Source organism: Papio anubis, chromosome 20 (assembly GCF_008728515.1).
Source record: "Papio anubis isolate 15944 chromosome 20, Panubis1.0, whole genome shotgun sequence".
NCBI classification, from domain to species: Eukaryota; Metazoa; Chordata; class Mammalia; order Primates; family Cercopithecidae; genus Papio; species Papio anubis.
In genome coordinates, this window is record NC_044995.1 from 46,474,508 (window position 1) to 46,500,423 (window position 25,916).

Genomic DNA, 25,916 nt, shown 5'->3' on the forward strand with positions numbered 1-25,916 from the left:
GTGCTGAGATCCGGCCTGTCCGGGAAGGCGGCAGAGCTGTCCGGGGCCCTGACAGCCTTGCTTCTGCTTGTGCAACTCCCCAGGGGCTCCTGGCGAGGGGTGGGCGAAGCTTTGCCATGGGCCCCAGCAGAAGCCCCCGGCCTTGCAGAGGAGGGGATGGATGGCGAGCAGCTCATGAGACGGAGCTGGAGCTGGAGCTGGAGCCAGAGCCAGGGAATCAAAGCAAAGGCGTTCTCTGCAGGCAGGTGCTCACCTCCAGCCAGGGAACGGGCCGCTGTCATCTCGCCGCCACGCCGGCCCGGGAAAGAGTCTTCCTGGCCGCTGCAGAGGATGCTATTAATAGTGTAATTTTCTTGGTGTTTTGTTTATTCCCCCGGAATGGCTTGATGGATGTGAATAATTATCAGACTATAAAAGCCAGCAAATGTGCTATTTTCTATCGCTCTAAATCATCAAACAAATAAAGTGTGAAACAGCATTTTTGAATATAATTTTCCCCTCTAATGGCTTAGAATTATTTCAAGAACAATGAAAATAAATAAGCAAATGCCTTTGAGTTAAAAATTAAATGACTGTGTCAGGAAAGGGAACACAGGCCGTCCTGGGCAGCCGGGACCTGCCCGGGAGCCCTTAGCTACGACAACGGTGAGCAGACGGGCTTGGGGCCGCATGGCCCAGGCCACCCCTGGGTGCCATCTCACAGAGCCCCATCTGGCTCCATAAAAGCGTGGCCCTCCCTGGGCTCTGCGAAGCAGGTGCTGTGGCTCCTCCTGGGCTGGGTGATGCTGCGTGGTGGGGCTGCCTGCTTCACCTGTGGGCACTGCCTGCCTGGCTGACGCCCCAGCACCCCCAAGGACCCTGCCTGCCACGGCCGAAGCACACCGCACCTGACCTCGGAACCCAAGGCAGAGGGGGTGGGGGTCCAATATCCTGCCCCCCTCACAGCCTCTGCCTCCCCCAGCCATGGCAGGCAATGCCAGCAGGGCCACTGCCTCTCAGACCAGGCAGGAAACCTGAGATCGGGCAAAGTCTCTAGATGAGGGATGTAATGCTGGCGCCAGCCACACATGTCACCACCATACCTGCCAGCTGCCCCAGGCTCCCTACCTGGGCGGCCCTTCCGCAATGACCAGGTAACTCCCAGCGCCCTCTCCCTCCTGCTGCAAGGGGAATGGGCTCCTTGGAGGTTCTCCAGCCAGGGCTCTGTGGCCCCTCACCTCTGGCAGTGGCCCTTGCCTGGTACCATCTTGCTCGGTCCCTGTGGATGGCTCCGAACCAGGAGACGAGACATCATAGTGGCAGGTTTTCTTTTAAGATTCGTGCACCTTTCTCCCAGGTGACAGCGGCACTTGGAATCCATTCCATGGCCCAGCCTGCCAGCTCCTGCCAGCGGAGGCTCTCGGCAACTAGGTGCCAGGGATGAAAACGCTCTCCTCCCTGACCCCCGTTCCCCGCCCCCACCGCCAAGGTATGTGTGCCAAGAGCGGGGGTCTGACCGGGAGCCCTTCAGAGATGTCGGCGCAGCCCAACGCATGCTAGAGGGTGAGGAAGTTAATTTCACAGTGTCTGCACAGGCCTGGGCAGACGGGCCCTCACCATTTAATGTGCTATCGTCACAGACACAGAACCAGGGAGGCAGAGCCCGCGCACACCACGCTGCAAGTACCCGAGACCAGGTGTCAGGTTGGACAGAGGCCACCTGGCAGAGTGAGCCGCCCACGCAAGCCCAGGAAGGCCACGGCAGATCCAAATGCCAGCGGCGCCCCCAGGACCCCAAGTGCCAAGCAGAACAGAAAAGCCATGGCGATCGCCACCCTTGCAACAAAGCCCTACGGTGGCCCTGGCCTGTGACCCAGCAGGACGGCTCTGGCGCACTGCCCTGTGGCTGGCACAGGCCGGGAAGGAGAACAAGCCGGCTACAGGGTGGGCTTCCCGTGAGACCCAACAGAGAGCTGCAGTCTCAGCCCCACACCCACGCGAGCCCCTCGCCGACATGCAGTCCCGGAGCTAGCTGAAGACGAGCCAGGCCAGGGCGGCTCCTCTGCTCTGCTCCTCAGAGCCGCGCAGCGACAGCACCCACAGGCCTGTGCGGTGACACTGTGCTGCGCCATGTCAACCCCGTCCACGGAAACGGCCGAGTTCTCCAAGCGCCTTCTATGTATGCTACGGATATTACACCTCAAACAAAGCTGTTCACAGGAAACTGAGGACCTGTCCACCACACTGAGGACACAGGACCAGCAAGCCACAGTCCCTGCCTGAGGTGCTGGGCTTAGTGCCACAGACGCACTTGGCTCTTCGGAGTGTCCTCAGTGTTGTGGAGTCCAGGGTGTCCACCAAGTTAACACAGGCCCCACCAGAAACCCTGAGGAGACCAGGTCACAGATGTCCTCTCTGGAAAAGGCACCAGGCCCAGGTGGTTTTAATGAATCCTACCCAATGACCTTCATCAAAAGGGACAGTGCTCATGTACACACACGGCTGGCAAGCAGCAGGGAAGATCTGATGTTACCGAGCTTGTTTTCTGCATCTGGCATATTTTCCCAATGGATGAATAAATGAACGAATGGGAAACCCTATCACCAACAAAGAACACACAAGAAAATGGTCAGTCAGTCCCATCTGGATGTAAAAATCCTAAACACAGTATTAGTGAGTCAAGCACAGTAGGCTATGGCAAGACCAAGAAGAGTTTATCACCAAGGTTGCAGAGACATTCCAAAAATTAATATCTATCGAAAATTCCAAAGCATTCGGTACAAAATTCTCAGGCAACCAGGACTAGCAGGGACTCTCCCACTATCACCTTCACAGTGAGGCAGGAGAGGACACAATCTGCCCGTCATCACAGCACGCGCCACACTGCATTAGAGACACTAGCCAATGTGATACATCAAGAAAAAGACAAACAGTTTAACAAGCAGAAGGGATAATACAAACTTTTTTTTTTTTTTTTTTGAGATGGAGTCTCACTCTGTCGCCCAGGCTGGAGTGCAGTGGCCAGATCTCAGCTCACTGCTGCAAGCTCTGCCTCCTGGGTTCACGCCATTCTCCTTCCTCAGCCTCCCGAGTAGCTGAGACTACAGGCGCCCGCCACCTCACCCGCCTAGTTTTTTGTATTTTTTAGTAGAGACGGGGTTTCACCATGTTAGCCAGGATGGTCTCCATCTCCTGACCTCGTGATCCGCCCATCTCAGCCTCCCAAAGTGCTGGGATTACAGGCTTGCCACTGCGCCCAGCCCAAACTTCTTAAACTCATAATATAAACATCTAAGCAAGGCGTGATGGTGCATGCCTGTGTTCCCAGCTCCTCAGGATGCTGAGGCAGGAGGATCACTTGAGTCCAGGAGGTTGAGGCTGCAGTGAGCCATGACTACACCACTGCATGCACTCCAGCCTGGACAACAGAAGGAGACCCTGACTCAAAAAAAAAAAAAGAAAAGAAAAAAGAAAAAGTTTAATTATAACATAAATTTCTACTTAGGAAATCTAAGCAAACAAACTGGTAAAACTATAGAATTAAACACAGCCCAGCAAGGTGGCAGAATTAAAAAAAAAAAACAAAAACAAAAAGAGGGTTTCCTCTACAGCAGAAAGAACATTAACAGAACACTCTAAACCCACTAGGGTAAACCTGTCCCTCGTCTAGGGTGGAGGAGCAGGAATTTTCACCACAAACAAGGCCACATACAGACCTGGTAGCGTGCTTACCTGCTGTACTCACAGGCTCTGACCTGGGAAGCCGGCACTCACCTGGGTAAAACCCCTGTACACCCCTGCAACAGTGCATGGGGACAGGCGAAAGGAAGGGCAGGTGCCAGAGCTCACCACGCAAGCGCGAGAAGCAGGAAAGGTATGCTACCCACGGCCACCCCAGGAGGACAGGTCGCCCAGGACAGGCGACCACCCCACAGATCATTCTGGCAAGATGAAGATGTTAGAAAAAACACCTGCGCAGGCAAGGGAGTGGATCCACAGGCCAGGACACACAGACAGCCCGGGAACTGCCAAGAACACTGAGGTCCCATATTCTGGCTGAGAGAGAGGGAGAGGAGCTGTCACCAACCCCAGCCTGCTGGGAGGGAGAGATCATAGGGGACCGGACAGAGGGCGGGAAAAGGAAAAGTGAGACCCTTTCCCAAAGACTCACGGAAGAAATGGGAGTCCCAGAGCAGGTGTAGGCCCCATGGGGAAGGCTCCAGCCCTGGCATTCTGCGGGGCCGGCCCTGCTCCCCCAGACACCAGCGCTGCAGAAATGGAGCCAGGCCTGGGCTGCACAGCTCCCCCTGAGGTGACGACAGAACGCCTCCAATGTCTCATGGAAAGCTACCCTATTTCTTCCTTCCTTTTTTTTTTTTTTTTTGAGACAGGGTCTTTGCTGCAGCCTCAAATTCTCAGGCTCAAGCAATACTCCCTCCTCAGCCTCCCATGTAGCTGAAAGATGACAGGTGTGCACCACCACACCTAATTTTTTCTTCTTTTTTTGTAGAGATGGAGTCTCGCAGCGTTGCCCAGGCTGGTCTTGAGCTCCAGTGGCTGGCTCAAGCAATCCTCCGGCCTCAGCCGCCCAAACCTCTGGAATTACAGGCATCAGCCAACCTGCCTACTTCTACTGGAAAAATCCTCTTCCATGGAACCTTGTCCTGGGGAGAGGCCGCCTCCCTCATTTGTCCCCAGCACAGGGGCCCCTTTATGTGACAGATACTAACACTTGCTCGGGAGATAGGATCTGCCAGGGACCAGGGAGGCTTGTTCCCAGGAAACAGCCTTATTGGGCTGCAGCGGCTTTATCTTTAATGGATCGTTTTACGGGACAATAGATGATGGAATTTGGTATCTTAAACCAGCAGTGTCAATGATTTCAAATAATGACATTTTTATTGAGACACACAAGAGACCAACAGAGTCCTGGGAGCGTTGGCTCAGGGAAGATGGGGAGCCTCGCACGGGGAGAGCCGCCCACAGGAATGCCAGACAAACAGGAGCCGCAGATGGGAGGAGACACAGAGCTCTCAGCTCTCGCAGGGCCAGCCAGAAGCCCTCATTCCTGGCACGGTGGCCGTGGGTGGCCTGCCCTGCTCTCCTAGGCCACGAGGTGTCACCATACTGGCCCTCAGGAACCTGGGCTGGGTCAGCACCCCGAGGAACCATGCAAACTTCACACACCACCAGCCCACTTTAATTAGGAGCAGACTGCCCGAGGCAAGCCGTGTCGCGCCTGCAATTAAAGGCCGGATTGGAGGCATCTGATCCCCAGCCCTGATTTATTTTAGGCCCACAAATTACTTTTATTATATGACAAGGCCAAAAATGCAAAGTCATGTGCGAGTTGTTTGCGATGTTTTTCCTGCAGCCTTGCCAGGAAAGCTGTGGGAGTGCCCGTCACAGGGGAGGGCGTGCAGGGCAGGTGCCCAGTGACAGAGTGGTGGCTGTCAGGTTTGGACACAGTGCCAGGGACACAGGGCCACTGACACACAGCAACCTCCCTCAAGTGCCCGCTGTCAAACCGGCCTGAATTTCTGCTCATCAACAACCAGGAGGCAGCCCCCACCATGCCCAGACCCACGGCCCTCCTCCAGCGTTACTCAACCTGGGTGGGGTCTTGTTGAGATGGAGTCTCACTCTGTCGCCCAGGCTGGAGTGCAGTGGCGCAATCTCGGCTCACTGCAACCTCCACCTCCCAGGTTCAAGTGATTCTCTTGCCTCAGCCTCCTGAGTAGCTGGGACTACAGGTGCCCACCACCACGCCCGGCTAAGTTTTGTATGTATAGTAGAGACGGGGTTTCACTACATTGGTCAGGCTGGTCTCAAACTCTGACCTCAAGTGATCCGCCCACCTCGGCCTCCCAAAGTGCTGGGATTACAGGCATGAGCCACCGTGCCCGGCCCATGGCTCCCTTTTGTCCAGAGCAGTGAGGGATCACCCAGCCAAGATCAGCACCCACATGAGCCCAGCCCCATGGGGCCTCGACACTGGCCCAAGGAGGTGCTGGACTGGTGGCAGCTCTGAGGTCCTGAAAGGCTGTGGGGAGGAGGCAGCAGAGAATTTGAGAAGCTGCTCTGGCACCAAGCTCTGCAGAAGGCCAGCTGGGCACCAGGGCCGACGCGCCCATGGCAGGAGTGAGCCACACGCAGGCGTCCCGGAGAGGCAGTGGGGCGTGAGGCCCTGGTGGGAGTCTGAGTCTCTGTGTGCAGAGCGCGGTCTGGACACCTGCAGGCTGTGGAGGCTCGCGTCTATTAAAACGCTCTGATGCCTCTAGGCTTACTTTTTTTTTTTTTTTTTGAGACTGAGTCTGGCTCTGTCGCCCAGGCTGGAGTGCGGTGGCCGGATCTCAGCTCACTGCAAGCTCCGCCTCCCGGGTTCCCGCCATTCTCCTGCCTCAGCCTCCCGAGTAGCTGGGACCACAGGCGCCCGCCACTTCGCCCGGCTAGTTTTTTGTATTTTTTAGTAGAGACGGGGTTTCACCTTGTTAGCCAGGATGGTCTCGATCTCCTGACCTCGTGATCCGCCCGTCTCGGCCTCCCAAAGTGCTGGGATTACAGGCTTGAGCCACCGCACCCGGCCTTAGGCTTACATTTATTTCACCACCGGCGTCCACAGACACGCAGCACCCACTGAACCTCATGAGGAAACACGGTGACAGCCAGGCCCCTGGAGAACCAGATGGCCCGGGGCATCCTAAATGGCACGCTTAACGATGTAACCAGCTTTGGAGAGCACGGGAGTGAAACTGTCTCACACACAGGCCGACGGCCATGGGAGTACACGCTTCTGTTCCTATGACCTAAGTCTCAGCCTGTGCCTACCACAGGCAGAGGCCGCAGGAAGATACCGGGTCCCTCCCTGGGCCTCGGGGACCGGGGCTGGGCTCTGGACCTCCGAGGTGGTTTGGCTCACGCACAGGTTAAGTCTGCTCGGTTCGCAATCAGGTCAGGGAGAGCAGGCGACCCGAGCCCTCGGCAGGAGGCTGCTGAATGAGGGCCATTAGCATCGCTGTCATCGGCCCCATCCTGCGCCCGCCCCCCGTTTCATCGGAAGGCAGCCAGCGCTCTGTCCCCTGCTGCTGGCGAGTGTGGAGGGGAGGAAGCCGTGCGCTGCCCGATTTTTAAGCAAAGATAACGAAAACGCTCTCCTCCCGCAGATTTGCAGCCATCTCCCTTCTGGGGAGCTGAACCCCGCCGGCAGCAGCCTTGCTGAAGGGAGAGAAATTTGCCATGGAAACTAGGCCCTGCACTCAGAACCCAAACCTCTGATGCCTACGGAGACCGGGTGGGCGGGCGACTCCGGGTCAGGGCCAGCCTTACCGGCTGCGGTAGGAGGGACGCGTGGGCGCACACAGACCCCCACAGCCTGAATAAACTCCTCATCCAAACAGTGCCTGGCGGGATTATCTGAAGATGGGAATTCACGCCCAGTGATGACATTTCAAACAGAACTAACAGTTTCTTAAAGTGGTGGGCAGGGACAGGATGCTGGTGACTCGCCTGGCACGCCACAGCCTAGAAGCAGGCGCCGGGTTTGTTTGGCTCCTGCCTCCCTAAAGCAAAAATCCTGCGGCCTCACAAGCAACACGAGCCAGCGTGTGCACTGCCACTCCAACCCGAAGCGCCTGCTTTGAACAAAAGACTCCAAAATGAAGGCCATCTGCTCCTGCCAGACCAAGCCAGTGGGTGAGTGAGGGGCCGCATTCAGGACTCAGCACACGACGTGGGGCAGGGGCTAGTCAGACAGTGTGAGGCTAAGGCGGCCCCTGCAAGGTCCAGAGCCAGCCCCGGCTCCCACCACACCCAGGCCCTGGCCCGACAGCCCGCTCCCACAACCACTCCATTCTCCTGGAACATGGCCAAGAGTAGTAGCTCCCCTACTTAGGAATCTTCTGTGCCCACCTCATGCCCCTGCTCCTGAGCTGGTCATCCATCCTCCCCTCACCAGGCTCCCCTCCTCCCTCAGTCCTCAGAGACCCCCGGTCTCCCTGCCTCCATCCCAAGGGCTCCCAGGCCTGGCACTGCTCTGGGGGTTAGGCGTGGGGTGTCTGGCTGCCCAGCCACACCAAAGGCCCTTCCCAATGGCATCTGCTCCTGACACAGCTCATGCTGGGCCCTGAGCAGGCATGAGCACTCCGTCAGGGCTTGAGCAGACCCATCTCTTCAACCTCGAGACCCTGTTGGCTGAGACCCTGCAGGGCACCCAGCCCCCACATGGCAGGAAAGAGAAGGCTTACCCGCCCTTTCCCAGCTGGACATGTGGTCAGACTACATTTCCCAGGCTCCCTTGATGCAAGGTGTGGCCACGTGACTGGGTGCTGGCCAATGAGGTGTGGGCAGAAGTGGTGGGCCCTGCCCTCAGACATGGCCCTCTAAGCAGCCCATCAATCCCTCTTCCCTCACCTGCACAGCAGCACCCAGGGCGACCTTGGACACCACACACGCTGGCCTCAGTCCCTGCATCCCTGCACCATCTCCATCTCCCACAACAAACTGTCACCTTCAAGTCTGGCTAAGCAGGGCTTAATATGGTGACTCCATTAGAAACGGGTCCTTCCTCACCCAGACCACCCTCACCAACTGGGACACACCCTGTCCTTAAGGCAGCACAACGTCCTGGCACCTACTCCCAGGACCTGCCGCCCTCCTGATCCCACAGGGCAACGCTTCAAGGGCAGGTCAGACGTCTCCTCAATCTGTGCTTTGTCCGAACAAGGACGTGGAGCCGGGGCACAAGTCAAAGGGTTACTCCAGGCAAAGCTGCCACATGAGGAACAGAACATGATAAACGCGGCCCCAGCCACGGTTATGGACAGCAAGGCTTACGATCAAAACGAATTTCTTACATGAGCAGCAGGTGAAGAGATGGTAGGTCTTTCGCAGAAGCCTTATGCTGGAAACAGTCCAAATGTCCGTCCACGGCAGAATGGAAAAGTCGACTGAAGTCCAGCCATACAGTGGGGAATCGCACAGCCGTGACAATGAGTGCGCGGCCACCACACACAGCCGGACGAATCTTACATACAGACCACTGAGCAGAAAGGCAAGGAAATCAGCCCATTTGTAAGACTTTCCAATGCAGCCAACACACAGCTTCACTGCCCGGGCCACAGGCACACGCGGCCTGGCAAAGGGGAGAGGCAAGGGCACCGCCAGCACAGCTGGGAGGAAGCCACCACTACAGCATGCAGAGGGGGCTGGGAAAAGGAGGCACAGATGGGGGCCGTCCTGACATTGGGGTACACAGGGGGCAGCCGTAGAGTCATTTGCTAACGCGTGCACACACATGCGCGTGCATATATATATCCGGTACTTACATACTTTATATCCATTTCTGTACCAAATCATGTTTCACAGCAAGAATGCCTACAAAAGGGAAGCCCTGGGACAGGCAGAGCTCTAGATACCCCAGGACTCCCTGCCCCAGGGCTCCCACACTCCTCGTGTGACACATGCCTCATGCTGCTGCCGTGAGGGCCTCGAAGATGTGATAAAGGTCCCCATCATTTCTTAACCTTAAGAAAGAGAGGTGGCCGGGCACAGTGACACACGTCTGTAATCCCAGCACTTTGGGAGGCCGAGGCGGGCAGATTACCTGAGGTCAGGAATTCGAGACCAGCCTGGACAACATGGTGAAATCCCACCTCTCCTAAAAATACAAAAATCAGCCAAACGTGGCGGCGCGCACCTGTAATCTCAGCTACTCGCGAGGCTGAGGCAGGAGAATCACCTGAACCTGGGAGGTGAAGGTTGAGGTGAGCCGAGATCATACCACGGCACTCTAGCCTAGGCAACAGAGTGAGACTCCGTCTCAAAAAAAAAAGGGAGATGATCCAGGTGGGCCCGACATTCAAAGACGACAGCATGGAAAGGGGGGAAAGTGCCACTCCGCAGTGGAGACACTGGACATCCACACCCAAGCCGGGGGACCAGGGCCAACACCAGCAGTGACGTCATGCTGACGGCTGTACCTTTGACCCTTGGTAGGATGTGATAGGAGGGCCCTTCACCCCTGTGGTCTTCCTCTGTAAAACCCATCAACCCAGTCTAACCACAAAGAAAAACATCAGACATGCTGATTAGGGGACATATGGATTAGGGGACGTTCTATAAACCCCCTGGCCAGCCCCCCTTCAACACTGTCCAGGGCATCAAACACACTGTCATAGCTCAGGGCCCTACGAAGACGGAACAACGTCATGTGGGACCCGGATGGGTACAGGGGACAGAAGAGACAATGGGGGAAGACAGAGGAAATCTGGAGCGTGCATCTTAGTTGATAGCGCATCGCTGTGGGCCCATCAATGACCACAAGTGTGCCACACTGACAGAACACGCTCCTAACAGGGAGCCTGCTGGGGAGCTCTGTGCTTAGTACCTTCCCACTTTTTCAGTGACTCGAAAACAGGTCTAATAAAGATCTATTTAAAGAGACAGAAAGGGGGAGAATACCGCACCAAAAAGTGGACGAAAAACACAAGCACAAGCCTGGGATGAGAATGAGAGGAGGGACCTGCCCGACACTGGCCTGCTACGGGGCACCTCCCAGCTCCCACCACGGCCACCGCCCGACACTGGCCTGCTGCGGGGCGCCCTCCCAGCTCCCACCACGGCCACCGCCCGACACTGGTTTGCGGGCGCCCCAGTTCCCACCACGGTTACACCGCCTCGACACTGGCCTGCCATACGCCCTAGCTCCCACCATCGCCACACGCCTCGACACCGCCTGCTGTACGCCCCAGTTCCCATCATCGCCACCGCCTGACCGCTTCTGCTGCGGCGCCCCTCCCAGCCCCACCACGCCACCGACCGCTTCTGCTGCGGGCCCTGTTCCCACCACGGCCAATCGCTTCCGCGGTGCCTCCTGCCTCATCCATACCACCTCTGCTCACTACAGCTTCGCTTCTCTAACGGTGCCTGCTGTCCAGACGCACAGCAGGGCACCTGACCATCTGAACACCGGGAAGTCCCCCGACTCAGCAGCACGGCTTGGAGTGCGATTTTCACACAGCAAAAGGTGATAGGAAAATTGCTCTGTCGTCCCTGAACAAACACCGAGTGTCTCTGTATCTGTCCCTGCCAGCTCTCAGCAAGAGCCAGGAGCCAGCCTGCTGGGACAGATCCCACTGATGGGTATGGTGGGAGCCCCAGCGAGTGGCCCCATATGCCCTGGGTTTCCCGCTCACCCTGGCCCAGAGGTGTTCTCCCAGTCCTTGGGGACACCATCACGAGACACAGCTGAGGGCCCTGCCTGTCCTGGGGGCACAATTGGGCGTGATTGCTTAATAGGAGTGAGGTTGGTAGGAGGCTGATCAGGCCAGCGGGAGGGGCTGTGATTCCGGCACCTGTGCCCCACGCGCCAGGCGCACAGATGCAATCCCAGCCTCGCTGTGGATGCCCCAGTGTGAGGCTGAAAGGTCTTTGCAGCATCAGGAGTTAATTTTTTGAACGCCAAAGCCAGCTTCTGGTGCTCCAATTCACTCCCCAATCTTGATAAGCAGGTCTGGGCTGATGGCGTCAGGCTGACAGAGTGGTGGTGACAAGAACAAGGCAGAGTGCTCGAAGATGAGGGCCCGGGAGGGGAACAGGCCAGGGAAAACACAGCTGCCATCCATAGCTCCCATGTGCCGGCCCTCCTGGCTGTGGCCTGGACCACTTATCCAAGCACGGCACCACACGCCACGCTCCAGGCCGCATGGCTGCAATACCCTGCTGGCAGCTCAGTTCCTGGCCCGGGTTCTTGCAGCTAAGTGTTACCCACTTAGTCCAGCTCTCAGCTGTGCAGCAGAATCCCAGGCCTCGTCTTCTGGGCATAGTCCCAGGGGGCCAGACTCCCTCCCAGACAACCTATGTGACCGGAGACCCTTGTTTCTCTAACACATGCACATGTGTACACACACACACACACACACACATTTTCTTTCTTGCTTGCTCTCTCTCTCGGGGAACTGAGCATCACAGTTCACTGGATCTGAGCAGGTTCCAAGATATGGGACTTCCAGTTTTAAAACTGAGAAAGGGTTGGGCTCACACCTGCAATCCCAATACTTTGGGAGGCCGAGGCAGGAGCATTATTTGATCCCAGGAGTTCCAGACCAGCCCAGGCAACATGCGGAGACCCCGTCTCTACAAAAAAAATTTTAAAATTTGCCAGTTGTGGTGGCATGTGCCTGTGGTCCCAGCTACTTAGGAGGCTGAGGCAGGAGGGACCACCTGAGCCCAGGAGGTGGAGGTTGCAGTGAGCTGTGATCACACCACTGCACTCCAGCCTGGGTGACAGAGCAGGACTCCATCTAAAATAAAATAAAGCTAGAGAGCTGAGCTGGTCACTCAGACCCACTCACACACACTTTCAGGCACGTGGTCAGGCACACACAGAAATAAAGAACCGCTGCACTGATGCTATGGCCACAGTCACTATCAGAAGCAGAGGATCGGGACAGGTGACCACAAAGGAGCTTCCTGCCTGCCCACGGCCACGTTCCTCAAACAGGGAAGCTGGGCACCAGGTGTGCCTGGCCACATGCCAACCCATGTGGACCCAGGGCCAGTCAGCCGGGATGCTGGGCCCCTGGGCTGGTGCTGAGCACTGCTGGGGGGCAGCTGCTGGCCTGGGCTGGTGCTGAGCACTGCTGGGGGGTAGCTGCTGGCCTGGGCTGGTGCTGAGCACTGCTGGGGGGCAGCTGCTGGCCTGGGCTGGTGCTGAGCACTGCTGGGGGGTAGCTGCTGGCCTGGGCTGGTGCTGAGAGCTGCTGGGGGGTAGCAGCTGGTCTGGGCTGGTGGTAACTACTAGTCAGAGGTAACAGCTGGCCCGGGCACTGGGCCTGGGGGCCTCACTTGTAACAACTGTCTTCACTCAAAAAGAGGTTCCTTCTGCAGAGAGGGGATACCCCCTCATCAAAAGACTCCCCAGATAACTTCATGCAGGCTAGACGGCTATCTCTACAAGGATATGGCTCCCAGGGACCATGGGCTGGGGCCACTGCAGCGGGTCTCAGTGAGCCAGGGAGGAAGCGCTGAGGCCTTGGAGGGCAGGAACCCAGGTCCTGAGCAAGCTGCCTCGGCTCCTGACACCTTATCATTTTCTAATGACCAGGGTCCCTCTGCCTCCCTGCTGGATCCAATCTGCTCTCCGTGGGAGCTCTCTGTTCTAAACCGCTTCCTCCTTTTCTATTTCTGGCATCCTGGCTCAGTGTGTGTGGCTGGGAAGAGACCTGGCTGCGGTCCCCTGCCTGGGAGCAAGGCACACATCAGGCTGCCCCCATCAGCCTGGTGGGTCTTCTCAGTCTGAGCTCCCCGGGCACTGCAGTGGTTCTGAGCTGCCAATGCAACTCTGTCCCTAGGCACCCTAGCCAGGGTTGGGCCTGGGGTGGCAGAGGAAAGGAGGGAGCAACTATCTCGCTCCTGCATCTTGTTCTGGTGACAGGGTGCAGTGTGGGGAAGCTGAGTTATTAAAACCAATCTGTGATGCTGTCAGGCTCCAGGCAATCTCCATTTCAAACCAGTGCTCAGCTCTGGCAACTGGGGACTGCCATCCCCATGGGGACACCAATCTCTGCCGGAGCCATTTCAGCGGCCACCCAACCCCTGGCGGCCCAGCCAGAGCAAGGCGGCTGGGAGGAATGCCCCGGATCACTGACGGGGGCTGTGCCTTAGGGTCAGTAGACTGGACCCCTGGGTCCCCACTGCTGGTAGGACCCCCCAGGTCCTGGGCTCAGAAGCTGGAAGTCCCAGTGGTTGGCTCGCCAGCAGCAGCAGCACAAACCCACACCAGGGTCCCCAGGCACCAGCGCGCTACCCCGTGGGCCTTCAGGCTGCTGCCTGGGACGGCTCCATCACCCATCAGACTAGACTCCTGGGTCCCACTCCAAGGGACAGGGCAGAGGCCATCGTGGGGCCCAACAGCGCCACCTGCAGCCAGGCTGAGGGAGCCCAGGAGGGAGGGAGGTGTCTCCCCTCCAGGCAAGAGCTTGCAGCAGGAGACGGGAGCTGGGAGGCGGGTGGGCCGGGGAGGTCCTGAGGGGCAGTCAGGTGGGCAGCAGAGGGGCGAAGGAGCAGCCCAGCAGCTTCCACCCCAAGAAAAGCCTGGCTTGGCCTGGGTGGGCGACAGACCCATCGACCCCAGGCTCTGCCTTCCACCCACCTGCGGCCACAGGGCAGGAAGCCCGGGCGGGTCCACTGCAGCCCCGGCACCCTCTCTCCACACCCCCGCCCTCACCCCCAGCGTCGGAAGCACGGCTCCTCGGTGCACGCACGCGCCCATGCACACGCGCACACGTGCACATGTGCACACCTCCAGGGACGCCCATGAAGCAAAAGACGGCTGTGCCTGCTAGGAGTCAAGTTTCTCTGGCAGCAAGAAGAAAAGATGCTGTGAAATTCCCCTGAGTGAAAACACCAGACAGAAAACTCAAGGTGCAGCTGAATCAAAAGGGAAAATTCTCAGCTTGCAGCTCCTTAAAGGTCAAGAGAGGCTGGTGGAGTTTTCTGATAATCCCCTCCTCCCCGGCCTCCCCGGCAGCCCTCCCCTCAGCACTCAGGAGGGTCTGGCTCATAGCGCCCCCATGGGGGCGGCGTTGCCAGAGCTGAGCACTGGTTTGAAACGGAGCAGTCCGAACCAGGGTCTGGCTCCCCATAGCAGCCAAGAGCAACTGGGGGCTCCGCGCCCTTCACGGGAGCACGAGCTCCGAGACCCCCACCTCCCGCACCTGCATAGGAGACTAAGAGTGTGTCCAAGGTAAATGGAGGCAGGAAGGGGTGGGCGGAGAGATCCCGAGGAAACAGCCAGAGATGACACCGTGGGGAACCTACATCCCGCCTGGTGCAATGGAGGATTTCCAGACTGCCGCGGGTCATGGGCAGGTCAAGGTTGCAGTCAGGACAAGCGTTCCTCTGCCCCGCTGCTCTTGGGGACTTTACCCGGGTGCAGGATGACCCCCCTCCTGACAAACAGAGCTGGAGAGAGCCTGGGAGACACCCCCTCCCCTAAGCCTGAGCACAGGTCTCTGTGGCTGCCATGCACATGTGCTGGCCCCGCAGCGCTCCTCAGGAGGGCCTTCCTCTGGCCGCCTCAGAGGGGTGCAAACACCTGACCACGTCCCATCAGCTCACAACGTCCTTGTGCGTCCCTGCAGCCCCGGGAACTCACTGCTCCCCCATCTGGCTTCCCTGCTGCAGTGAGAGCCAAGGCTTCTGCTCTTGGCGGTGGCCCACAGCCCCCTGCACACCCCCAACACTGCCCTGCAGGGTGTCTGATAGGTTGGGGGCAAAAGGGCACCCGAAGACTTGGCCAGGCCCCAGCCCAGCGCGTGGGTGCACAGGACTGAACAGTGGGCACTTTCCCGGGCAGCTTGGGCCAGGGCCACAGGGGGGATGGCCGCTCCACTCTCTTCTATGGGGTGCACAGCACAACCCAAACGGCCCAGAAGTACCCTGGGACTCTCCCAGGGCCGGCCAAGACCCGACGTACTCCCACCCAGCCTGGGACTCTCTTCTAGCAGCCATGTAGCATGTGATGCCGCTGGCGGCACTGTGCTCAACCTCATGGGGACGCCTGTGTTTAATGCCTGGCCTGGGCGGCTCAGGAGGGTGGGCCCTGCAGGGGCTACCACAGGTGCAGCTCGGGGAGGGGAGGCCTGGAGGGGAGCAGCCGCAGGACTGGCCTTGGAGGGTCAGCTCAGCTAAACCATCCCCACCCCAGGTTCCAGGAGAGTCTTTTTTTTTTTTTTTTTTTTTGAGACGGAGTCTCACTCTGTCGCCCAGGCTGGAGTGCAGTGGTGCGATCTCAGCTCACTGCAAGCTCCGCCTCCTGGGTTCACGCCATTCTCCTGCTTCAGCCTCCCGAGTAGCTGGGACTACAGGCGCCCGCCACCACGCCCGGCTAATTTTTTGTATTTTTAGTAGAGATGGAGTTTCACCATGTTAGTCAGGATGGTCTCGATCTCCTGACCTTGTGATCCGTCCGCCTCTGCCTCCCAAAATGCTGGGATTACAGGCACAAACCACCACGCTCGGCCCCAGGAGAGTCTTGATCTATGGCAAGGAGTGTGGCCTGGACAGTGGCTTCTATGGGGCACAGGCTTCAGGACACCGACCCCAGGCCACTACCCTACCCAGAAAGACCCTGGAATACAGGGTCAAGTGGAAAGCTCGGACCCTCCGCATACCCACCTGCACTCTGGCCCCCAGCCTGGGTGACAGAAGGGGCTGCGGGAAGTCCGGCAGGGGGAAGTTGCAGGTGCTGGCTCTGGTTTCAATCTCCATTGCCAAAGAGATTTTGAGACATTCAGTCGCTTCAGATATTCTTAGCCCCGCTGCCTGAGAGCACCACAGAAGCTGGCCTTTTGAAGCACGTTTCTGTCTGTTATTGACACCAGGCTGTTCACGTCACTTTGACACACAAATCAAGCTACCAAAGTAGCAACAGACCCAGAAAGGTTTAATAAAATGCTGTAAACCTGAGTACATTGACACTTTCTTTAAAATGCCACTGGAATACTCTGAAATGGTTGCAATTACGTGGCTGCAGATGCAAGCAGAGTGGTGTAATTAGGAGACAGACGGGGTGCAGCCTTGGTGATCTCTTGGCTGGAAGCCCTACCAACCCCAAGGGCCCGAGGAGGGGAGAGGGGGGAAGCACCTCCCAGGGGCCCCAGTAGCTTCCTGAACCCCAGCTCAGGGACCAGAGGCCAGGTTCCAGCTACCTTGTCCCCACCCCCCTGCAAGTTGGGAGAGCAGCCTAGAGCAGGAGTCAGCTCCCACGGCACACAGTGAGGATCCCAGAGGCTCCAGCAAGTCACTGAGCCTCTCTGTGCCAGGCCCCTGCTGGGAGCTGGAACACGGGGTGACCAGGGATCCTGCCATCTGCTGGGGAGGACTGATGGCCCGTAGTGGACCTTCGCTAATGCTGGGGTCACCTGGTCTATGCCTGCCCCAAAGGACAGGCATGCGGTGCTGTGGGAACATCTGGGGTCCCACCTCAGCCCTGGTGAGAGACAGCAGGGAAGGGGTCCCGCGTGCTAAGCAGGCTGAGCTGTGGGGGCGAGTGGGGAGCTCTGGGGGGTTGGGGGACACGCCCTGCAGCTTGAGTCCACATTGTGGCTCCTCTCAGGCCCCTTATGCCAGGCCACACTCGGGCAGCATGAGGTCCCATCCCTGCCATCCCCACCCCTTCCTGGGCAGAAACCAAGACCAAGGTCAGCGCACTTCCGGAATTCCCTTCCTAGAGGAACTGCTGCCTGCTCCGCCTGCCTCGCCCTGGGTGTCTCCCGAGCCGCCTCCCACGACGGGTCGCAGGGAAGGGTAGACATGGGGGTGGCAGCTGGACACCTGCGGCATCAGGTGAAGCAGAGGAGCAGGGCAGTGAGGGGCAGTCGGGGAGAGGTGCAGGACATCCTCAGGGACTGTGTCCTGGACGAACCAGCTCAGGAGAGGCCCTCAGCTCCTGGCGCGTCCCCGTCAGCCCCTCCGACGGGCTGTTGCCGGGACCAACTGCCACCTCCGGGGAGCCACTGTCCCTTCTCCCTGCAGAGGCCCCTCTGACGTGGCAGCAGGCACTCCCAGCCCTGGCATCTGACCCACAGCAGCCCCAGCCCAGGCTCCCGCGACAGCCAGCAACTCTCGGGGCCCCTTACAGGAGACGGAGCTGCTGGTGCTGCGGTCCTTGGCACTGACATCCTCATGTCTGACTCACTGGCTGGTCCCCCACCTTCCATGTCCCTGACCCCCTGCTTCTGTCTGACCAGGCCCCCTCGCCGGCTGCTTGCCACCTCCCGCCCAGCAGGGGCTCTCTGCACAGGGCAGACGGTACCTATGGAGGCACAAACCCAGTCACACTGTGGGCGTCCCACCGCCCACGCACCCCTGGGAGGCCACGCTTCACCCCAAGACACACGGGGTCCTCTATAGGGCCTTCCCCTAGGGCTCCACCTGTGCTCGGGACGCGAGTGAGGGTGCGCACAGCTCGTCCCTTCCTGCTCATTGTGCTTTTTTTAAGGAAGAGGTAGAGCATTCTCCCACCTCTTACAACCCCAACCCAGGGAAGGGCTAGGCAGGGCGGAGCTCCTGCGCCCTCCAGGCAGAGGCTCCGTCCTCCTCCAGTGCCAGGACGGCCTGGGAAGATTCCAGGCGTGAGCGAGTGCAGCCCCGGGAAGGGCGGGAGCGCCACCTAGCGGCCCTCAGCGGACGGCACAGGGCAGCCCCGCCAAGCACCCAGGAGGATCCGCAGTCACAAGCAGAGCCCAGCGACACAGGGCAGCACACACACACATGCACACACACGTGCATACTCGCACACTCACATGCACACTCACACGCGTGCACACACGTGCATTCACACCCAAACCCACATGGCCTCGCTGCGGACGTGCACAGGGAGCCAGTAGAAGGTCCTGGAACTCAGCCCACTACAGCACACCCACGCTGCACCCAGCACCTCCTGGGAAGGGGCAGGTCCACTGCACTCCACACATGACTGCAGCACCACGCCCTGCCCTCCTAACTGCAGGGTCTGGCCCAGAAGTGCCAGGGCGGAGACTGCGAGCGAGCAGCTGCAGGGTCATCCTGGCCAGGCCCCTTCTGGGCAGCATGGACGGTGTCCCTTCACCAGGAATCGTCTCCCCTTGGCTGTGAGGCAGCACAGCCTGGGCAGCTCAGGAGGCTCAAGACCACGCTCCTGGCCATGGGGACACCGGGGGCCGCTCACAGCTCAATGGCGGGGGCACTCTGGGGTGCAAAGCACAAGCTCTAGGGGCCTGGGAGCTTCGGCCCTACGGGTGCACATCCCCCTCCCCAAAGCTGGTGGGTGACCCCAGGCAATCCGGAAGATCTCCAGCCATCACAGCCCGACTTTTGCTGGCCTCACCTGCTGGGGCCCCTGCCACGGCGCCCAGCCACGTACCTGTGATCCACCCCCGCCGAGTGGCTCTCGGTCCGGCAGGCGGCCAGGGCCAGTGCAGACACTCACCAGGACTTGGGCTCCCCGAAGTGCAGGTAGTTGATGCTATACAGGTCCATGTCCTCGGTGTGCCAGGCGAAGGTGGTCTTCCACATGCCGAAGTACAGGTAGGGCGTGTTCACGCCCTCGATGATGGTGCCGCACTCACGCTCCACCATGTCCAGGATGGTCCGGAGGCTCCCGATGTTCCACTGGGCCACGTCCTGTGGGGCGGCAGAGCAGCGTCGGCAACCGCCCGGCCACCCCCAGAACCTGTGAGCTCCAGGGTGCAGGCTAATTCTCCCCCGAGGTCCCGGGGGTTGCTGCCTATCCTCTCCCAGCCCAGTATCTGAGGCCCCCTAGGGGCTGGCCACACCCTGCACACTTCTGTACGCTTTCTTTTTTGTGTGAGATCCTTGCCCAGGCTGGAGTGCAGTGGCAGGATCATAGCTCACTGCAGGCTCAACCTCCCAGGCTCAGGTGATCCTCCAGCCTCAGTCTCCTGAGTACCTGGGACTATAGACATGGGACCACACCTGGCTAATTTTTACATGTTTTTTTGTAGAGATGAGGTCTCACTACTCTGTTGCCTAGGCTGGTCTCAAACTCCAGCCTAGGCTCAAGTGTCCCTCCCACTTTGGCCCCTCTAAGTGCTGGGGTTGCAGGCATGAGCCACCGTACCCAGCCCAGACACCTTTTCTGAAGGGCTCACCGCCAGCCTAGCCCTTCCAGGAAGGGCCCCAGCGTACATGCCAGTGTGCACCAGGCAGGCAGGGCCTGCCAGATTCCACTGAGCTGCGTGCTTTCTGCTGGGTGGAGGCCTTGTTGTGAAGTCTCCAGTTTGGAAGTGCATAATTAATTTTCCCCTAAGACAATGACACGGAAAGAGAAAAACAGTCACCACGTGAGGCTAACCCAGAGATGGTACTGGAGCCAAGGCCCAGTGACAGCCCTTCCACAGCTTCCGACTGAGGAGATGAAGACAGTTTTCAGAACCAGGCAAACAAGGACGGAATTCCCACCCGCCAGGCACATCTATTCTTAATGCAAACAAACTCCATTCTGTCCCAAGAACTCATAAAATACACATTGCTCACTGCAATCCCCAGAGGGGCCCACGGCCTGCTGAGAGGCCAAGAGGAGCCCAGACACACTCATGAACTTGAGCTCCTCTCACGGCCCGAATCCGCCACACCAGCTGTTCCCGCACCAGCACGACCGGCCCTCAGACTTGGCAAGACCAGCGGTTCCTTTGCAAGGTGAGCCCTGGCAGGAGCCCAGAAAAGGCAGGGAGGGAGGCAGTGATGAGACCCCGATGGGGAAGAGGGAGGCCCCGGGGACAGGCTGAGCTGGGCACGAATTCATCCTGGGACCAGAGCAAGTCGCTTCTCTGCTCTGGGCTCAGTTTCCCCCACTGTAAAAGTAGGCTGGTGCATAGAATAGGTGTGGCAAATACATGGCAAGGAAGCCCTGAAGCCCTGAAGCTTCCTCTGGAGACTGTAGCAGGTTGGGCCAGCATAGCCTGTATGCAGCTGCAGAGTCCCTCCAGGGTCATCACTACAGGCCAAGTGCAGGCCAGCCAACCCAGAGGCTCTCATGCACTGGACTCTGAGGCTGAGCTTGCACTTAAAAACAATCAGACAGGATCCATACGAGAAAGACAAGCCCCAGACCAAAAGAAAATACTTGCAAGTCACAACTGATAACCAAAATACACAGCAAACTCTCAAAGCTCAACCAAAAGAAAACAAAAGCCCGGTTAAAGAACAGAAAAAAATGGCCAGGCGCGGTAGCTCACGCCTGTAATCCCAGCACTTTGGGAGGCCAAGGCAGGCGGATCACCTGAGGTCAGGAGTTCGAGACCAGCCTGGCCAACATAGCAAAACTCTGTCTCTACTAAAATAAGGGTGAGAACGGTGGCTCATGCCTGTAAATCCCAGCACTTTGGGAGGCCAAGGCGGGCGGATCACGAGGGCAAGAGATTGAGACTATCCTGGCCAACATAGTGAAACCCCATCTCTACTAAAAATTCAAAAATTAGCTGGGTATGGTGGCGGGCACCTGTAGTCCCAGCCTGGTGACAGAGTGAGACTCCATCTCAAAAAAAAAAAGAAAATTAGCTGGGTGTGGTGGCGGGCGCCTGTAATGTAATTCCAGCTACTTGAGAGGCTGAGGCAGAGAACTGCTTGAACCCAGGAGGTAGAGGTTGCAGTGAGCTGAGATCATGCCACTGCACTCCAGCCTGGGTGACAAGAGCAAGACTCCATAAAAAAAAAAAAAAATCACTGGGCAAAAGATGTGAAGACAGCTCACCAAGGAAACACACAGATGGCAAACAGGCATGCAAAGGGGCACCGCCACGAAGGCTGCCATCGGGGGAATGCAGATTGAAACGGCAATGAGACAGCGCAACGCACCTCCCAGAGCGGCCAGGACGCACAACGCCGACAACTCCAGATGGGGGCGGGGAAGTGGGGCCCTGGGAACGTTTATTCGCTGCTGCTAGGAGCACACAATGGGACAGGCAGGCGGGAGGACAGTTTGGTGGCATCTTACAAAACTAAACGTCCTCTCACCATGTGGTCCAGCAACTGGACTTCCTGGTATTTACCCAAAGGAGAAGAAAACTTCGGACCACATTGCCCAGACTTGGAAGGGTCCTTCAATAGGTGAATGAGCAGGCATACTGCGGTGCACCCAGACAACAGAGTACTACTCAGTGCTGAAAAGAAACGAACTCCCAAGCCATGAAAAACAGAGCAACCTTGAACACCTATTGCTTGGTCAAAGAGGCCAATGGGGGCTGGACGCAGTGGCTCATGCCTGTAATCCCAGCACTTTGGGAGGCCGAGGCAGGTGGATCACGAGGTCAGGAGATCGAGACCATCCTGGCTAGCACAGTGAAACCCTGTCTTCTACTAAAAATACAAAAAATTAGCCGGGCGTGGTGGCAGGCGCCTGTAGTCCCAGCTACTCAGGAGGCTGAGGCAGGAGAATGGTGTGAACCCGGGAGGCGGAGCTTGCAGTGATTGGAGATCACGCCACTGCACTTCAGCCTGGGTGACAGAGCAAGACTCCATCTCAAAACAAACAAACAAACAAAACCCAAAGAGGCCAATGGGAAAAGGCTACTGACTGTAGGATTCCAGCTCATGGCATTCTGGAAAAGGCTGATTTATGGAGACAGTGAGACATCAGTGGTTGCCTGGGGCGGGGGAAAGGGAGTGGGGAGAGGGAGGGATGACGAGGTGGAGCGCAGGTGATCATTAGGGTGGTGAGATGACTCCGTGTGACACTGTAATCCTAGCTATTCAGGAGGCTGAGGCAGAAGAATCGCTTGAACCCAGGAGGCGGAGGTTGCAGTGAGCTGAGATTGCGCCATTGCACTGCAGCTTGGGCGACAGAGCAAGACTCTGTCTCAAAACCAAAGAAACAAACACACAAGAAACGTTCACAGCAGCATTATTCATAACAGCCAAACAGAGAACACAGCCTGAATGTCCGTCAGCAAATGAACCAATCACAACCACGCAGGATAAGGCAGATACCCCACTCCAGTCAACACTGTGCGGGATAAGGCGGACACCCCACTCCGATCAACACCGCACAGGATAAGGCGGACACCCCACTCCGATCAACACCGCGCGGGACAAGACGGACACCCCACTCCGATCAACACCACGCGGGACAAGGCGGACACTTCACTCCGATCAACACCACACGGGACAAGGCGGACACCCCACTCCGATCAACACCGCGCAGGATAAGGCGGACACTTCACTCCGATCAACACCGCGCGGGATAAGGCGGACACCCCACTCCGATCAACACCGCGCGGGATACGGCGGACACTTCACTCCGATCAACACCGCGCGGGATAAGGCGGACACTTCACTCCGATCAACACCGCGCGGGATAAGGCGGACACTTCACTCCGATCAACACCGTGTGGGATAAGGCGGACACCCCACTCCGATCAACACCGCATGGGATAAGACGGACACCCCACTCTGATAAACACAGCGCGGGATAAGGCGGACACCCCACTCCGATCAACACCGCGCGGGGTAAGGCGGACACCCCACTCCAATAAACACCACGTGGGATAAGGCGGACACCCCACTCTGATAAACACCACACGGATAAGGCGGACACCCCACTCTGATAAACACCACACAGGATAAGGCGGACACCCCACTCCGATAAACACCACACGGGATAAGGTGGACACCCCCCTCTGATAAACACAGCATGGGATAAGGTGGACACTCCCACTCCAAAAATGCAAAACCCAAAAAGCTCCAAGGTCCAAAATGTTCTGAGTACGGATACGACGCCACAAGTGAAAACTTTCACAGCTGACCTCATGTGACCGGTCACGGTTAAGACACAGTCAAAACTTCATTTCATGTACAAAATTATTAAAAACTTTGTATCAAGTTATTTTCAAGCTATGTGTGTAAAGTATACATGAAACACAGAGGAATTTTGTGTTTAGACTTTAATCTGCGGAACTGCAGGTCCAGGTGTTGGCGGTGGGGCTGGGTGGGAGGTGGCTGCATTGCGGAGGTGGATTGCTCTGCCTCATGAACGGTTGAGCACCATCTCCATGGTGCTGTTCTCACGGTAGTGAGTTCTCGCGAAACCTGGCTGTTGAAAAGTGTATGGCACCTCCCCTTACTCTCTCCTGCTCCTGCTCCCGCCATGTAAGATGGATCAGCTTCTCCTTCACCTTTGCCATGACTCTAAGTTTCCTGAGGCCTCCCCAGCCACGTTTCTTGTAGAGCCTGCAGAAACGTGAACCAATTAAACCTTTTCTTTATTCACTACCCAGTCTCAGGTGTTTTTCTTTTTTTTTTTTTTCTTGCGACGGAGTCTCATTCTTGCCCAGGCTGGAGTGCAGTGGCGTGATCTCGGTTCACTGCAACCTCCACCTCCCGGGTTCAAGCAACTCTCCTGCCTCAGCCTCCCAAGTAGTTGGGACTACAGGCACCCGCCACCATGGCTGGCTAAGCTTTGTATTTTTAGTAGAGACAGGGTTTTGCCATATTGGCCAGGCTGGTCTTGAACTCCTGACCTCAAGTGATCCGCCCACCTCAGCCTCCCAAAGTGCTGGGATTGCAGGCGTGAGCCACCACACCCGGCCTCTGGTATTTCTTTACAGCAGTGCAAGAACAGACTAATCCAGACTTGGGGCCCATCTCCAAGATATCCCAGTATGTATAGGCAAATATTTTGTCCTAAATTCGAAATACTCTGGTCTCATGCTTGCTTCTGGCGGAGTGGGAAGCAAAGCTGGCTTGTGGCTGGCTCTGTGTTGGGGCGTCTCCCTCAGGCTCTCTACGGTGGGCTTACTTCCAGCCTGAACAGACTCCTCTGTGCGATAAACCAGCACCCTCAGCTCAGAGAGCAAAGCCAGTCCCCTGCAGGCCACAGAGCAGACAGGGTCCACTAAGCAGGGCAGGACCAAGGCTGGCCGTGGCCTCAGGGCAGTCACAGCTTCCTGATCCTGCTCCACACACACCCGCCACGCAGGCCCACGTGCAGGCCCACTTCCGGTGTCCAGCAGGGCCTGGGGGGCCTTACGGCTGAGACCAGGACTCTGGGGATGCCCGCCAGCTGCTCTCATGGAGAGTCCAGCCTGTGTGGACAAGGGGACGCTCCGGCAGGCCAGGCTCCGGATGGGAGACGGGATCCCCTCACCCCAGTGTCTCCGGGCCCTGAGCCCAAGGCAGGGACCAGGCTGGAGCTGAATCCAGCAGGTGGCCTGGCGGGCTGAAGACTCAAGGCTCCACAGTACCAGGAAGACGAGCGGCAGGGACTGGAAAAGTACACGTGTTTGTAACACGCTATGGGCCAGCTGCTGAGGCTAGAGGCAGGGCCAGGGTGAGCTCAGGGTGGGGACTGCGAGGTGTGGCAGGAGGGGCCCTGCAAAAATCAGAGAAAGCCTTGATTCCTCTTTCTTCCCCGAAGGATGAGGCCCGCAGCCAGAGCCTGGGCGAGGGAGTTAACCTTGCCCGCCTAGAAGCTTCATCTGGCAAGACAGTCTTGTTCAGGGCCCTCCCACCACCATCCACGAGGAAGCTGGTCCCTGTTCTTCCCTGGGAAGTCGTACTTACGTCATCGTACAAAGAGCCGCTGATATCAGCCCCATAGATCGGGGAGACAAAGGTGAGATTCTTCCAGTATTTGCGTTCAAGGTCGTCAAAGTCCTGGTGCCGTGGGGTACAGTACCTGGTGAACAAACACCCCAAAACCAGCTCAGGGTGGGGCCTGGGTGCCACACAGCCCACCCTCAGCCACCAGGAACCCGGGACACCCATGAAAGAGGTAGGAGGGGCTCCGCTCAGACTGCCCGCTGCCCCCGCCTAGGGTGCCACGTAACCTGCTCACGGGTGGAAGAGAGCAGGAGAAAGCATTTCCACGGGCGAGCAAGTGGCCCAAACCCACGTACCCCTCCTCTGTTATCCTGGCCTGGGGCACCCACATCAGAACACAAGCCAGGGGGAGTGGGCAGGGGAAAGAGGCCCTGCGTGGCTCTTCTTATCCCTGTGTGGCAAAGACCAAGCTCAGACGACAGACTAGGGGGCTGGGAAGGCCGGGTGAGCAGGACAGACCAGGCTCCGCTCTGATGCCAGAGCCACAAGGCACGCAAACCTCAGAGAGCCACGGGATGGAGGCCACAGACGGGGAGGAGGGCATGGCGACGGGGAGGAGGGCATGGCGACGGGATGGGCCTGCGCAGCACGGAGGCTGCATGGCTGCACCTGTTGAATCAGGGAGCCGTATTTGGAACGCTGCCAGTACACGCAGGTGCCATGTGTACCTGGGTACATGCCCATAGATGTGCCCACATGGATGTGCCTGTGTACCTGTGTATGAGCCTGTGTGTGCCTGTGTCCAGTGCACGTGCCCACATGTACCCGTGTGTGCCTGTGTAGAAATGTGTGTGTGCCATGTGTACCTGTGTGTGCCTGCGCACGGACATGCATGTGCT

The 25,916-nt window shown here is 58.0% G+C and overlaps 1 protein-coding gene across 1 annotated transcript in view; it reads right to left on the reverse strand.

The window, feature by feature from the left end:
- KDM4B (lysine demethylase 4B) overlaps positions 1–25,916 on the reverse strand; it is a 181,533-nt gene that overhangs the window by 85,006 nt on the left and 70,611 nt on the right. Inside the window, 2 exon segments of the mRNA XM_031659066.1 lie at positions 18,950–19,143; positions 25,039–25,153. Of these exon segments, the coding sequence (XP_031514926.1) occupies positions 18,950–19,143; positions 25,039–25,153 (309 nt within the window).